The sequence below is a fragment of the Cetorhinus maximus genome, unplaced genomic scaffold (genome assembly GCF_964194155.1).
Source record: "Cetorhinus maximus unplaced genomic scaffold, sCetMax3.hap1.1 HAP1_SCAFFOLD_125, whole genome shotgun sequence".
Classification (NCBI taxonomy): Eukaryota; Metazoa; Chordata; class Chondrichthyes; order Lamniformes; family Cetorhinidae; genus Cetorhinus; species Cetorhinus maximus.
The window spans coordinates 939,769-952,861 of record NW_027596127.1 but is presented as its reverse complement, the minus strand read 5'-3'; the positions used below and the strand labels follow the sequence as shown (position 1 = coordinate 952,861).

The 13,093-nt window shown below is 48.2% G+C and overlaps 1 protein-coding gene across 1 annotated transcript in view; it reads left to right on the top strand.

The window, feature by feature from the left end:
* The first annotated feature begins 1,252 nt into the window (after window positions 1-1,252).
* The window catches only part of LOC144672861 (galectin-3-binding protein-like), a 67,643-nt gene continuing 55,802 nt past the window's right edge, over window positions 1,253-13,093 (top strand). Inside the window, exon 1 of the mRNA XM_078534845.1 lies at window positions 1,253-1,439. Coding sequence (XP_078390971.1) covers window positions 1,253-1,439 — 187 coding nt within the window. The remainder of the gene's footprint in view (window positions 1,440-13,093) is intronic.

The following is a 13,093-nucleotide window of genomic DNA, read 5'->3' as shown; positions in this document are numbered from 1 at the left end:
AAGTCCTGCAGTAAGTGGCAGATGTGAGTCACCAGGTCCCTGGACTGTGCAGTCGTCAGCAACACTGGTTCTCAGTCACCTGCAGGAATGGCAGGCAGTGTCTATAGACCCTGGGTATCGCTAGGCACTGACCAGCCACGGCTCCCTGTCACTCCTGGGCAGTGTGTGCAGGAGCTCCTCCTGCCCCTTCTCCAGGAGGCTGCTGCTCCTGCCTCTGCAGCCAGGAGCCTCAGTCACTCTCTCCTCCGTCTCCTACATTCTCTGTCGGCCATCAGGCACATGGCTCGGTCACCAGGATCCATGATCCTGACATGGTCCTCCTGCTGTATGAAAGAGAGAGTTAGCCTGTCCTGGTTAAGCCTGAAGGCCTTAACGCTTCCCGGAGAGTGCCGGAACCCTCGGGTGGCCAGCGTTTAGTGAGCTGCATGGCTGCCCGATACCCCTCCCACCTCCACCCCACTTGACCGATTGGCAGCAGCTTTGCCCATTGGACTGCATGCTGTGCTCTCAGCTCAGGCACAGGCATTCTCCTAACCCGCACTGCAAGGCTGCACCGTCAGCTTGAGCCATGGGGGAGATTGGTCCAAACCGGGATGGTGACATTGCACAGGGGCTGTGAGTGTCTCCACCAGTGACTGCCCCATGGCCAGATTTAGCCAGGAGATTGTACAACGTGCCCAGTTGTCCGACTGTTCTGCAGTTCACTAAAACTCTCATTTACAGTCTGTGCGCGAGGGGTGAAAAGCTCTGGGGAACTGGGTGACACATTAATGCCTCTGCATTGCGTGAGTGGCAGAGAAGCTAGATTCCCGACTCCAACCAAATCAACGGGGCTGCGCCTGAACTGTCTCAGCTGCAGGAAAGCGGTCACTTTATACACGTTTCCCCAACGCTTCCCTCACCCACCCCCTCCACCCCACATGTGCTTGTACCCCCCCCAACTCACACCCACCATAGGGCAGCCCTTATACCCCCCAACTCACCCCCACCGCAGGGCAGCCCTCGCCTCAGCACCGCACTGTTACCCGGCCAGGAAGAATTGACTTGCCTGTACCCTCGCCTGAATGTGCAGGGCCTCAGCTTTGAGCCCCACCAGGCGACCCTGGTTAGCACTGCGCTACCTTCCTGTGCACTCACCTCCCGCTTCCCCCTCCAAGTGCAGCCCGCCAAGTGCACACCTCATACACACTGTTGTGAAACACGTTGGTGAGCAATCACACCGCTGTGTGTAGACAGTCCAGTGGGGAGGGGGATGATCCTGGCGGGCTGGCCTTACAATAATATCCAGATCTATAACAACGAGGTTCCCGATGCTATGAAACCGATTTTTGAACCTTTCAACGTGTTGTCTGCTCACAGCACACCAGACACCAGACACCAGACACCAGACACCAGACACCAGACACCAGACACCAGACACCAGACACCAGACACCAGCGGCATAGAAAATTCCCCTGTGTGTCCCTGAGCCTGTGTGTGTCCCTGTGCCTGTGTGTGTCCCTGAGCCTGTGTGTCCCTGGGCCTGTGTGTCCCTGTGCCTATGTGTCCCTGTGCCTGTGTGTCCCTGGGCCTGTGTTTGTCCCTGGGCCTGTGTGTCCCTGTGCCTATGTGTCCCTGTGCCTGTGTGTCCCTGGGCCTGTGTATGTCCCTGTGCCTATGTGTCCCTGTGCCTGTGTGTCCCTGTGCCTATGTGTCCCTGTGCCTGTGTGTCCCTGGGCCTGTGTTTGTCCCTGGGCCTGTGTGTCCCTGTGCCTATGTGTCCCTGTGCCTGTGTGTCCCTGGGCCTGTGTGTCCCTGTGCCTATGTGTCCCTGTGCCTGTGTGTCCCTGTGCCTATGTGTCCCTGTGCCTGTGTGTCCCTGTGCCTGTGTCCTCGTCTTCTGAAGCATATTGTCCTTCAGGGGGCGTGCTGACATCGGGTGGGGTCGGGGGGGGATCAGGGTGGGGTCGGGGGGGATCAGGGGATTTGGGGATCAGGGGGATTTGGGGATCAGGGGATTTGGGGATCAGAGGATTTGGGGATCAGAGGATTTGGGGATCAGGGGATTTGGGGATCAGAGGATTTGGGGATCAGGGGATTTGGGGATCAGGGGGATTTGGGGATCAGGGGATTTGGGGATCAGGGGATTTGGGGATCAGGGGGATTTGGGGATCAGGGGATTTGGGGATCAGGGGGATTACTGGCTTCTGCTCCAATTTGTGCCTTTCTTTCCAAAGCTTTAGGTGGATAAGGTGATGTGGATCTGACCAAGACAGGAATCATCTCTCCAGAATTGCACAGACCCTAGTTTTGTGGATGATGCTCCCTGGTTGTTCTGCTAAGTGATTTGAAGAATTGAGTTATGAAGCCTGCCCAAGAGATTATGAAGATGTATGGCACACTCATGTTTGTCACAATCCTCCCCATACAACTGATTGAAGGTGGGTGAAAAGTGTAATGGCACGGCTGATGGTAAATGCTGAGTTGTTCAAATCCCAAAGGGAAACTTGCAGCAACTGCCACAACTTGTTTTGCGGTTTGTATAAATTTCGAGATGCGTGCCTTGATATCAGTGGTAATTAGATCACCAAGTCTTATAGGTTTTTGCAAAACTAGATTAAACATTTATTAATAGAAGAAATGATTTTAAATACATACATAGATCTACAAATTACGACTATGATAACTTCCAAATCCCCTAATTAATCTGATCCCTAACCCTAACAGTGCACACTGACTGAAAAATCCTGCCCATGGATTTTAAAAGGCCCAGGCAAAGTGACACACAAAACCCTGAACCATCGAATTCAAAATGCGTTTTCTTATCCTCAGTTCTTTGAGGCATAAATGTGGGAGGCTTTTCACACTTGCAAGATCTTAGAAAATGTCTACTTACACACAAACTTCACTCCTTTATACATATTTTCCCCTTTGAATGTAAATTCCCATTGTTTCTTTGTGTCTTTGGACTTTACCTCTCTGTTAATGAAACCCTCTCATAGTTTTACCAGTAATCTTTGGGAAAAATAAACATTCACTAAACTTCACCTGGCTAGTTAGTTACAGGACGTTGAAAGCAATCTAGTCTGATTTATTAAAAAATGCAAATGTCCTTTTATACCTTACATTCTAAACTTTCCCCATGTTTACATCAAAGCCTTGAGACTAGCTGCCTTTAATCCAATTAAGTCTCTCACACACAGACATACACGCATGCACACACACTCTCACATACGCATAGACACACGTGCACACATACACACACAGACACATCCACACACACAGACATACACGCACGCACACACACACTCAGACACATACACATAGACACACGTGCACACATACACACACAGACACATCCACACACACAGACATACACGCATGCACACACACTCTCAGACACATACGCATAGACACACGCACACACATACACACACAGAAACACACACACAGAAATATGCGCACACGCACACAGATACACACACACATACATACACAGATACACACACAGAAACAGGCATGCATGCACACACACAGATATACACACAGGCACACAGAAACGCACACAGATATACACACAGGCACAACGTGTCGATTGTTGTAAAACCCCATCTGGTTCACTAATGCCCTTTAGGGAAGGAAATCTTCCATCCTACCCGGTCTGGCCTACATGTGATTCTAACTGCCCTGAGTGGCAAGGGATGGGCAGTGATCACATCCCATGAAAGAATTAAAAAATCTCACTCTCTGCCAGCACAAGGGTCATCACCTCTCTGTCTCTGTCTCTCTCTCTCTCTCACACCCTCCTTCAACAGCACCTTCCAAACACATGACCACTACCATCTAGAAGGACAAGGGCAGCAGTTGGGAACACCACCACCTGGAAGTTCCCCTCCAAGTCACTCACCATCCTGACTTGGAAATATATCACCGTTCCTTCACTGTCACTGGGTCAAAATCCTGGAACTCCCTCCCTAACAGCACTGTGGGTGTACCTACACCACATGGACTGCAGCGGTTCAAGAAGGCAGCTCACCACCACCTTCTCAAGGGCAACTAGGGATGGGCAATAAATGCTGGCCCAGCCAGAGAAGCCCACATCCTGTAAATGAATGAAAAAACATTCTCCTCGCAATAAACACCAATATTCCATTTGCCTTCCTAATCGCTTGGACATGAGGGTGGGACAGGAGGTGGCTGGGAAATTAGCCGCTGCCCACAATCGCTCCCTGACATTATTTCATGGGTCAATTAACGGGCAGACAGTGAATCTCACGCTGAGGTGCTCAGTGCTGCTGGGGTGGGTGTGGGAGGAGAGGCCAGGACTGAAGTTTACACAATGTACAGGGGAAAGCGCACAGTAAATTCTCCCTGACGCACACAGCTGCCTCCGAGATGAAGATTTTGATCATAAAAATAAAGACTTTTAACAAAATGAAAACATGTCCCCTCATGAGTCTGTGACATGAACAGGGACATGTTAAATAGGAGAATAAAAAGTTTTTATTTTAATCACAGGTTGAAACCTCATCCCACCCACAGTTTCCACAAAAGCCCAAAGTCCTCTTGGGCTCTTCACCCGCCCACCATCCCAACCTTTGCACGGGCAGAGAGAAACTCAAATCAATTCATTCATTAAGGACCTTAATCGGCCCCTTAATTCTCGGCGGGCGCACTGCCAACCCCTACATGTGCCCACCAAGCAAGATGCCACAGGAGTGCGCGATGACATCGGAACACTCGCCAGGCATCTCGCATCATTTTACACTACAGCAGAAAATTCAGGCCCATGTACTAGGACACCCAGATCCCTCTGTACCTCAGAGTTCTGCAACCTCTCCCCATTTAAATAATATTCTGCTTTTCTATTCTTCCTGACAAAGTGAACACGTTCACATTTTCCCACATTATACTCCAGCTGGCAAATTTCTACCCACTCACTCAACCTGTCTCTATCCATTTGCAGAATCTTTGGGAGAGATATTTGTTTGTGTGTCGGTGTGCACGGTCCGGAGAATTCCCAGAGGCAGGATTTTCCTAGCCGGGGGTGGGGCCCACTCGCCGACACGTAACCTGACACGCGGTGACATCAGGCTCAACATGTTCCCTCTAGGGTGATAGGAAGGAGTAACAAGCTCAGAGAACCATGGATGACCAGAGATATTCAGGTTACAATGAGAAGGAAAAGAGAGGCTTTTAGCAGGTACAAGGGAAGCAAATCAGCAGAGGCATTAGTGGAGTACAGAAAGTGCAGGGTGGAGCTTAAGAAAGCAATTAGGAGAGCAAAGAGGGGATATGAGAAAGCTCTGGCTGGTAAAAGTAGGGAAAATCCCAAGATATTCTATAAGTATATCAATGGGAAGAGGATAACCAGGGAAAGAGTAGGGCCCATTAGGGACCAAGGGGACAATCTATGGGTGGAGCCAGAGGACATCGCTAGAGTGTTAAATGAATACTTCACATCCGTCCTCACCCAAGAGAATGAGGATGAAGGTATCGAACTCAGGGAGAGAGACTGTGAGGTTCTTAAGCAAATTGATATGGGGAGTGACAAGGTATTGAAGGTGTTGGCAGGCTTAAAAGTGGACAAATCTCCAGCTCCCGATGATTTGTGTCCCAGGCTGCTGAGGGAGGCAAGGGAGGAGATCGCAGGGGCTCTGACCCAAATTTTTCATTCCTCTCTGGCCACAGGGGAGGTGCCAGAGGACTGGAGAACAGCTAATGTGGTTCCGCTATTTAAGAAGGGTTGTAGAGATAAGCCAGGGAACTGTAGGCCAGTGAGTCTCACGTCAGTGGTAGGGAAACTATTGGAGAAAATTCTGAAGGAGAGTATCTATCTCCACTTGGAGAGGCAAGGTTTGATCAGGGATAGTCAGCATGGCTTTGTCAGAGGGAGGTCATGCCTAACAAATTTGATTGAATTTTTTGAGGAGGTGACCAGGTGTGTAGATGAGGGTAGTGCAGTTGATGTAGTTTATATGGATTTCAGCAAAGCCTTTGACAAGGTCCCACATGGGAGACTTATAAAGAAGGCAAATGCACATGGGATACCGGGTGATTTGATAAGGTGGATTCAAAATTGGCTTAGTTGTAGGAGGCAGAGGGTGATGACAGAAGGATGCTTTAGTGACTGGAAGCCAGTGTCCAGTGGCGTACCACAGGGATCTGTGCTGGGTCCCCTATTATTTGTCATTTATATAAACGACATAGATGACTATGTGGGTGGTAGGATTAGTAAGTTTGCGGATGACACAAAGATTGGCCGGGTGGTTAACAGTGAGGTTGAGTGTCTTGGGCTACAGGAAGATATAGACGGGATGGTCGAATGGGCGGATAAGTGGCAGATGGAATTTAACCCTGAAAAGTGTGAGGTGATACACTTTGGAAGGAGTAATTTGATAAGGAAGTATTCAATGAACGGCATGGCACTAGGAAGTTCTGAGGATCAAAGGGACCTTGGCGTGTGTGTCCATAGATCTCTGAAGGCAGAGGGGCATGTTAGTGGGGTGGTGAAAAAGGCATATGGGACACTTGCCTTTATCAATCGAGGCATAGATTACAAAAGTAGGGAGGTCATGTTGGAGTTGTATAGAACCTTGGTGAGGCCACAGCTGGAGTACTGTGTGCAGTTCTGGTCGCCACATTATAGGAAGGATGTGATTGCACTGGAGGGGGTGCAGAGGAGATTCACCAGGGTGTTGCCTGGGATGAAACATTTAAGTTATGAAGAGAGGTTGGATAGACTTGGGTTGTTTTTGTTGGAGCAGAGAAGACTGAGGGGCGACCTGATCGAGGTGTACAAGATTATGAGGGGCATGGACAGGGTGGATAGGGAGCAGCTGTTCCCCTTAGTTGAAGGGTCAGTCACAAGGGGACATAAGTTCAAGGTGAGGGGCAGGAGGTTTAGGGGGATGTGAGGAAAAACTTTTTTTTACCCAGAGGGTGGTGACGGTCTGGAATACGCTGCCTGGGAGGGTGGTGGAGGCGAGTTGCCTCACATCCTTTAAAAAGTACCTGGATGAGCACTCGGCACGTCATAACATTCAAGGCTGTGGGCCAAGTGGTGGTAAATGGGATTAGGTAGGTAGGTCAGGTGTTTCTCATGTGTCGGTGCAGACTTGATGGGCCGAAGGGCCTCTTCTGCACTGTGATTCTGTGATACTTGCCACTTGTCAGCCCAAGCCTGGATATTGTTAGGTCTTGCTGCATTTGGACATGGGCTGCTTCAGTATCTGAGGAGTCACGAATGGTGCTGAACATTGTGCAATCATCAGCGAACATCCCCACTTCTGACCTTATGATGGAAGGAAGGTCATTGATGAAGGAGCTGAAGATTTTTGGGCCGAGGACACTACCCTGAGGAACTCCTGCAGTGATGTCCTGGAGCTGAGATGACTGACCTCCAACAACCACGACCATCTTCCTTTGTGCTCGGTATGACTCCAACCAGCAGAGAGTTTTCCTCCTGATTCCCATTGACTCCAGTTTTGCTAGGGCTTCTTGATGCCACACTCAGTCAAATGCTGCCTTGATGTCAAGGGCAGTCACTCTCACATCACCTCGGGAGTTCAGCTCTTTTGTCCATGTTTGAATCAAGGCTGTAATGAGGTCAGGAGCTGAGTGGCCCTGGCAGAACCCAAACTGGGCATCAGTGAGCAGGTTATTGCTAAGCAAGTGCCGCTTGATAGCCCTGTTGATGACCCCTTCCATTACTCTACTGATGATGGAGAGTAGACTGATGGGGCGGTAATTGGCTGGGTTGGATTTGTCCTGCTTTTTGTGCACAGGACATACCTGGGCAATTTTCCACATAGCCGGGTAGATGCCAGTGTTGTAGCTGTACTGGAACAGCTTGGCTAGGGGCACGGCAAGTTCTGGAGCACAAGTCTTCAGTACTATTGCAGGAATATTGTCAGGGCCCATAGACTTTGCAGTATCCAGTGCCTTCAGCCGTTTCTTGATATCACGTGGAGTGAATTGAATTGGCTGAAGACTGGCATCTGTGATGCTGGGGACCTCCAGAGGAGGCTGAGATGGATCATCCACTCGGCACTTCTGGCTGAAGATTGTTGCGAATGCTTCAGCCTTATCTTTTGCACTGATGTGCTGGGCTCCTCCATCACTGAGGATGGGGATATTTGTGGAGCCTCCTCCTCCAGTGAGTTGTTTAATTGTCCACCCCCATTCACGACTGGATATGACAGGACTGCAGAGCTTAGATCTGATCCGTTGGTTGACAGATCACTTAGCTATGTCCATCACTTGCTGCTTATACTGTTTGACACGCAAGTAGTCCTGTGTTATAGCTTCACCAGGTTGATACCTCATTTTTAGGTATATCTGGTGCTGCTCCTGGCATGCCCTCCTGCACTCTTCATTGAACCAGGGTTGATCCCCTGGCTTGATGGTAATGGTAGAGTGGGGGATATGCTGGGTCATGAGGTTACATATTGCGTTCGAGTACAATTCTGCTGCTGCTGATGGCCCACAGCGCCTCATGGATGCCCAGTCTTGAGTTGCTAGATCTGTTTGAAATCTATCCCATTTAGCACGGTGGTAGTGCCACACAACACGATGGAGGGTATCCTCATTGTGAAGACAGGACTTTGTCTCCACAATGACTGTGCGGTGGTCACTTCTACCGATACTGTCATGGACAGATGCATCTGCGGCAGACAGGTTGGTGAGGATCAGGTCAAGTATGTTTTTCCCTCTTGTTGGTTCCCTCACTACCTGCCACACACCCAGTCTAGCAGCTATGTCCTTTAGGACTCAGTCAGTAGTGATGCTACCAAGCCACTCTTGGTAATGGACATTGAAGTCCCCCACCCAGAGTACATTCCGGGTGGTGTTCAACATGGGGGAGCACTGATTCATCAGCTGAGGGAGGGCGGTATGTGGTAATCAGCAGGAGGTTTCCTTGCCCATGTTTGACCTGATGCCATGAGACTTCATGGGGTCTGGAGCCGATGTTGAGGACTCCCAGGGAAACTCCCTCCTGACTGTATACCACTGTGCCACCACCTCTGCTGGGTCTGTCCTGTCCTGTCAGTGCAGTGGGACAGGACAGAAAGGGACAGGGATGGTGATGGTGGAATCTGGGACATTATCTGTCAGGTATGATTCTGTGAGGATGACTATGTCAGGTTGTTGTTTGACTAGTCTGTGAGACAGCTCTCCCAGTAGGAGGTTTGATACAACTGAGTGGCTTGCTAGGCCATTTAAGAGTCAGTCACATTGCTGTGGAGTCACATGCAGCAGGTAAGCACAGCAGATTTTACTGAACCAGATGTGTTTTTACAACAATCGACAATGGTTTCATGGTCATCATCAGACTTTTAATTCCAGATTTTTATTGAATTCAAATTCCACCATCTGCCGATTTGAACCCGGGTCCCCAGAGCATGACCCTGGGTCTCTCCATTACCAGCCCAGTGACAATCCCATTACACCATCGCCTCCCACACTGATGTATATTACAACATCGCCTAAATAAACCACACAGTTCAATGTTTCAGCTACAACTTGATTCTTAAGCCCCTGGAATGTAGCTGGGACATTTTTAAACACAAACAGTATGACTGGACATTGATACAACCCACTGGCTGTAACAAAGGCAGATATTTCTTCAGCCTGTGTGGTAATGGCACTTACATAGAAACTAGGAGTAGGGCCTTTGAGCCTGCTCCGCCTTTCATTATGATCATGGCTGATCATCCAGCTCAATAGCCTGCTCCAGCTTTCTCCCCATATCCTTTGATCCCTTTCACCCCAAGAGCTATATCTAACTCCTTCTTCAAAACATACAATGTTTTGGCCTCAACTACTTTCTGTGGTAATGAATTCCACAGGCTCACTACTCTCTGGGTGAAGAAATGTCTCCTCATCTCAATCCTAAATGGTCTACCCCATATCCTCAGACTGTGACCCCTGGTTCTGGACTCCCCCACCATCGGGAACATCCTTCCTGCATCTACCCTGTCTAGTCCTGTTAGAATTTTATAAGTTTCTATGAGATCCCCCTTCATTCTTCTGAACTCCAACAAATATAATCCTAATCGACTCAATCTCTCCTCATATGTCAGTCCCACCATCCCAGGAATCAGTCGGGTAAACCTTCACTGCGCCAATCTCTTATGTGGGACTTTGTCGAAAGCCTTCTGAAAGCCCAAATAAACCACATCCACTGGCTCCCCCTCATCAACTCTACCAGTTACATCCACGAAATTCCAGTAGATTTGCCAAGCATGATTTCCCTTTCATAAATCCATGCTGACTCTGTCCCATTCTGCCACTGTTTTCCACGTGCTCAGCTTTTAATTCTTTTATAATGGACTCTAGAATATAATCATAACTGACTCAATCTCTCCTCATATGTCAGATTTAGAATATTGTGAGCAATTTTGGGCCCCGTATCTCAGGAAGGATGTTCTGGCCCTGGAGAGGGTCCAGAGGAGGTTCATGAGAATGATCCCAGGAATGAAAGGCTTAACATATGAGGAACGTTTGAGGACTCTGGGTCTATACTCGATGGAGTTTAGTAGGATGAGGGGGGGATCTGATTGAAACTTACAGAATACTGAAAGGCCTGGATAGAGTGGACGTGGGGAAGATATTTCCATTAGTAGGAGAGACTAGGACCCGAGGGCACAGCCTCAGAGTAAAGGGAAGACCTTTTAGAACAGAGGTGAGGAGAAACTTCTTTAGCCAGAGAGTGGTGAATCTATGGAAGTCATTGCCACAGAAGGCTGTGGAGGCCAGGTCATTGAGTGTATTTAAGACCGAGATAGATAGGTTCTTGATTGGTAAGGGGATCAAAGGTTACGGGGAGAAGGCGGGAGAATGGGGTTGAGAAACTTATCAGCCATGATTGAATGGCGGAGCAGACTCGATGGGCCGAATGGCCTAATTTCTGCTCCTATGTCTTATGGTCTTATGGTCAGCCCCGCCATCCCAGGAATCAGTCGGGTAAACCTTCGCTGCACTCCCTCTATAGCGAGAACATCCTTCCTCAGATAAGGAGACCAAAACTGCACACAATATTCCAGGTGTGGTCTCACCAAGGCCCTGTACAATTGCAGCAAGACATCCCTGCTCCTGTACTCGAATCCTCTGGCTATGAAGGCCAACATACCATTTGCTTTCTTTACCGCCTGCTGCACCTGCATACTTACCTTCAGCGACTGGTGTACAAGGACACCCAGGTCTCATTGCACATTCCCCTCTCTCAATTTATAGCCATTCAGATAATAATCTGCCTTCCTGTTTTTGCTACCAAAGTGGATAACCTCACATTTATCCACATTATATTGCATCTGCCATGCATTTGCCCACTCACTCAGTTTGTCCAAATCACACTGAAGCATCTCTGCATCCTCCTCACAGCTCACCCTCCCACCCAGCTTTGTGTCATCTGCAAATCTGGAGATATTACGTTTAATTCCCTCATCAAAATTATTAATATATATTGTGAATAACTGGGGTCCCAGCACTGATCCCTGCGGTACCCCACTAGTCACTGCCTGCCATTCGGAAAAAGACCTGTTTATTCCTACTCTTTGTTCCCTGTCTGCCAACCAGTTTTCTATCCATCTCAATACACTACCCCCAATCCCATGCTCTTTAATTTTACACGCCAATCTCTTATGTGGGACTTTGTCGAAAGCCTTCTGAAAGTCCAAATAAACCACATCCACTGGCTCCCCCTCATCAACTCTACTAGTTACATTCTCGAAAAATTCCAGTAGATTTGTCAAGCCTGATTTCCCTTTCATAAATCCATGCTGACTCTGTCTGATTCTGCCACTGTTTTCCAAGTGCTCAGCTATTAAATCTTTTATAATGGACTCTAGAATTTTCCCCACTACTGACGTCAGGCTGACTGGTCTATAATTCCCTCTCTGCCTCCCTTTTTAAATAGTGGGGTTACATTAGCTACCCTCCAATCTGTAGGAACTGTTCCAGAGTCTATAGAATCTCAGAAGATGACCACCAATGCATCCACTATTTCTAGGGCCACTTCCTTAAGCACTCTGGGATGTAGATTATCAGGCCCTGGGGATTTATCGGCCTTCAATCCCATCAATTTCTCCAACACCATTTCCCTACTAATGCTGATTTCTTTCAGTTCCTCCCTCTCACTAAACCCTGTGTTCCCCAACATTTCTGGTATGTTATTTATGCTCTCCTTTCTGAAGACAGAACCAAAGTATGTATTTAGTTGGTCAGCCATTTCTTTGTTCCCCATTATAAACTCCCCTGTTTCTGACTGTAAGGGACCTACATTTGTCTTCACCAATCTTTTTCTCTTCACCTACCTATAGAAACTTTTACAGTCAGTTTTTATGTTCCCCACAAGCTTACTCTCGTACTCTATTTTCCCCTTCTTAATCAATCCCTTGGTCCTCCTTTGCTGAATTCTAAACTGCTCCCAATCCTCAGGTCTGTTGTTTTTTCTGGCCAATTTGTATGCCTCTTCCTTGGATCTAATACTATCTCTAATTTCCCTTGTAAGCCATGGTTTGGCCAACTTTCCTGTTTTACTTTTGCACCAGACAGGAATAAACAATTGTTGCAGTTCACCCATGCGCTCTTTGAATGTTTGCCATTGCCTATCCACTGTCATCCCTTTAAGTAACATTTCCCAATCTATCATAGCCAACTCGCGCCTCATACCATCGTATTTCAGGATTTTTCCTTCTGCCTTTGTCTTGTTTTATCCTTTCTCTGCAGTGCCGCCTTATGTGGCCGTAGTGAAGGCAGAACAAGCACTCGAGTTGTTCACTCACTGGGGATGTATTTCTCTCATTCATTTGATGGGTTTTCACTGCGATGCTGCTGTTTGTTACTGATCTGTACATTGTGGCTGTTTCCCACTTTTCCGTGGAGTCTGAAGTTTTGTGCCTTTTGTTGTCGGATTGTCCCACTCGACCAGATGGACGGCGCCATTTTGGGTATCTTTTATAGCTTTGGAATTTCTAACAGCACTCCCCATCGTGGTAACTAATTCTAATGCCTTATTGAAATCTAGACTAGCAAACACCTTTGGATAGTATCATCCCCAATCCTGTGTATTAGCCGGTCTCTCAACATATCACCAATGGACGTTCTGAAT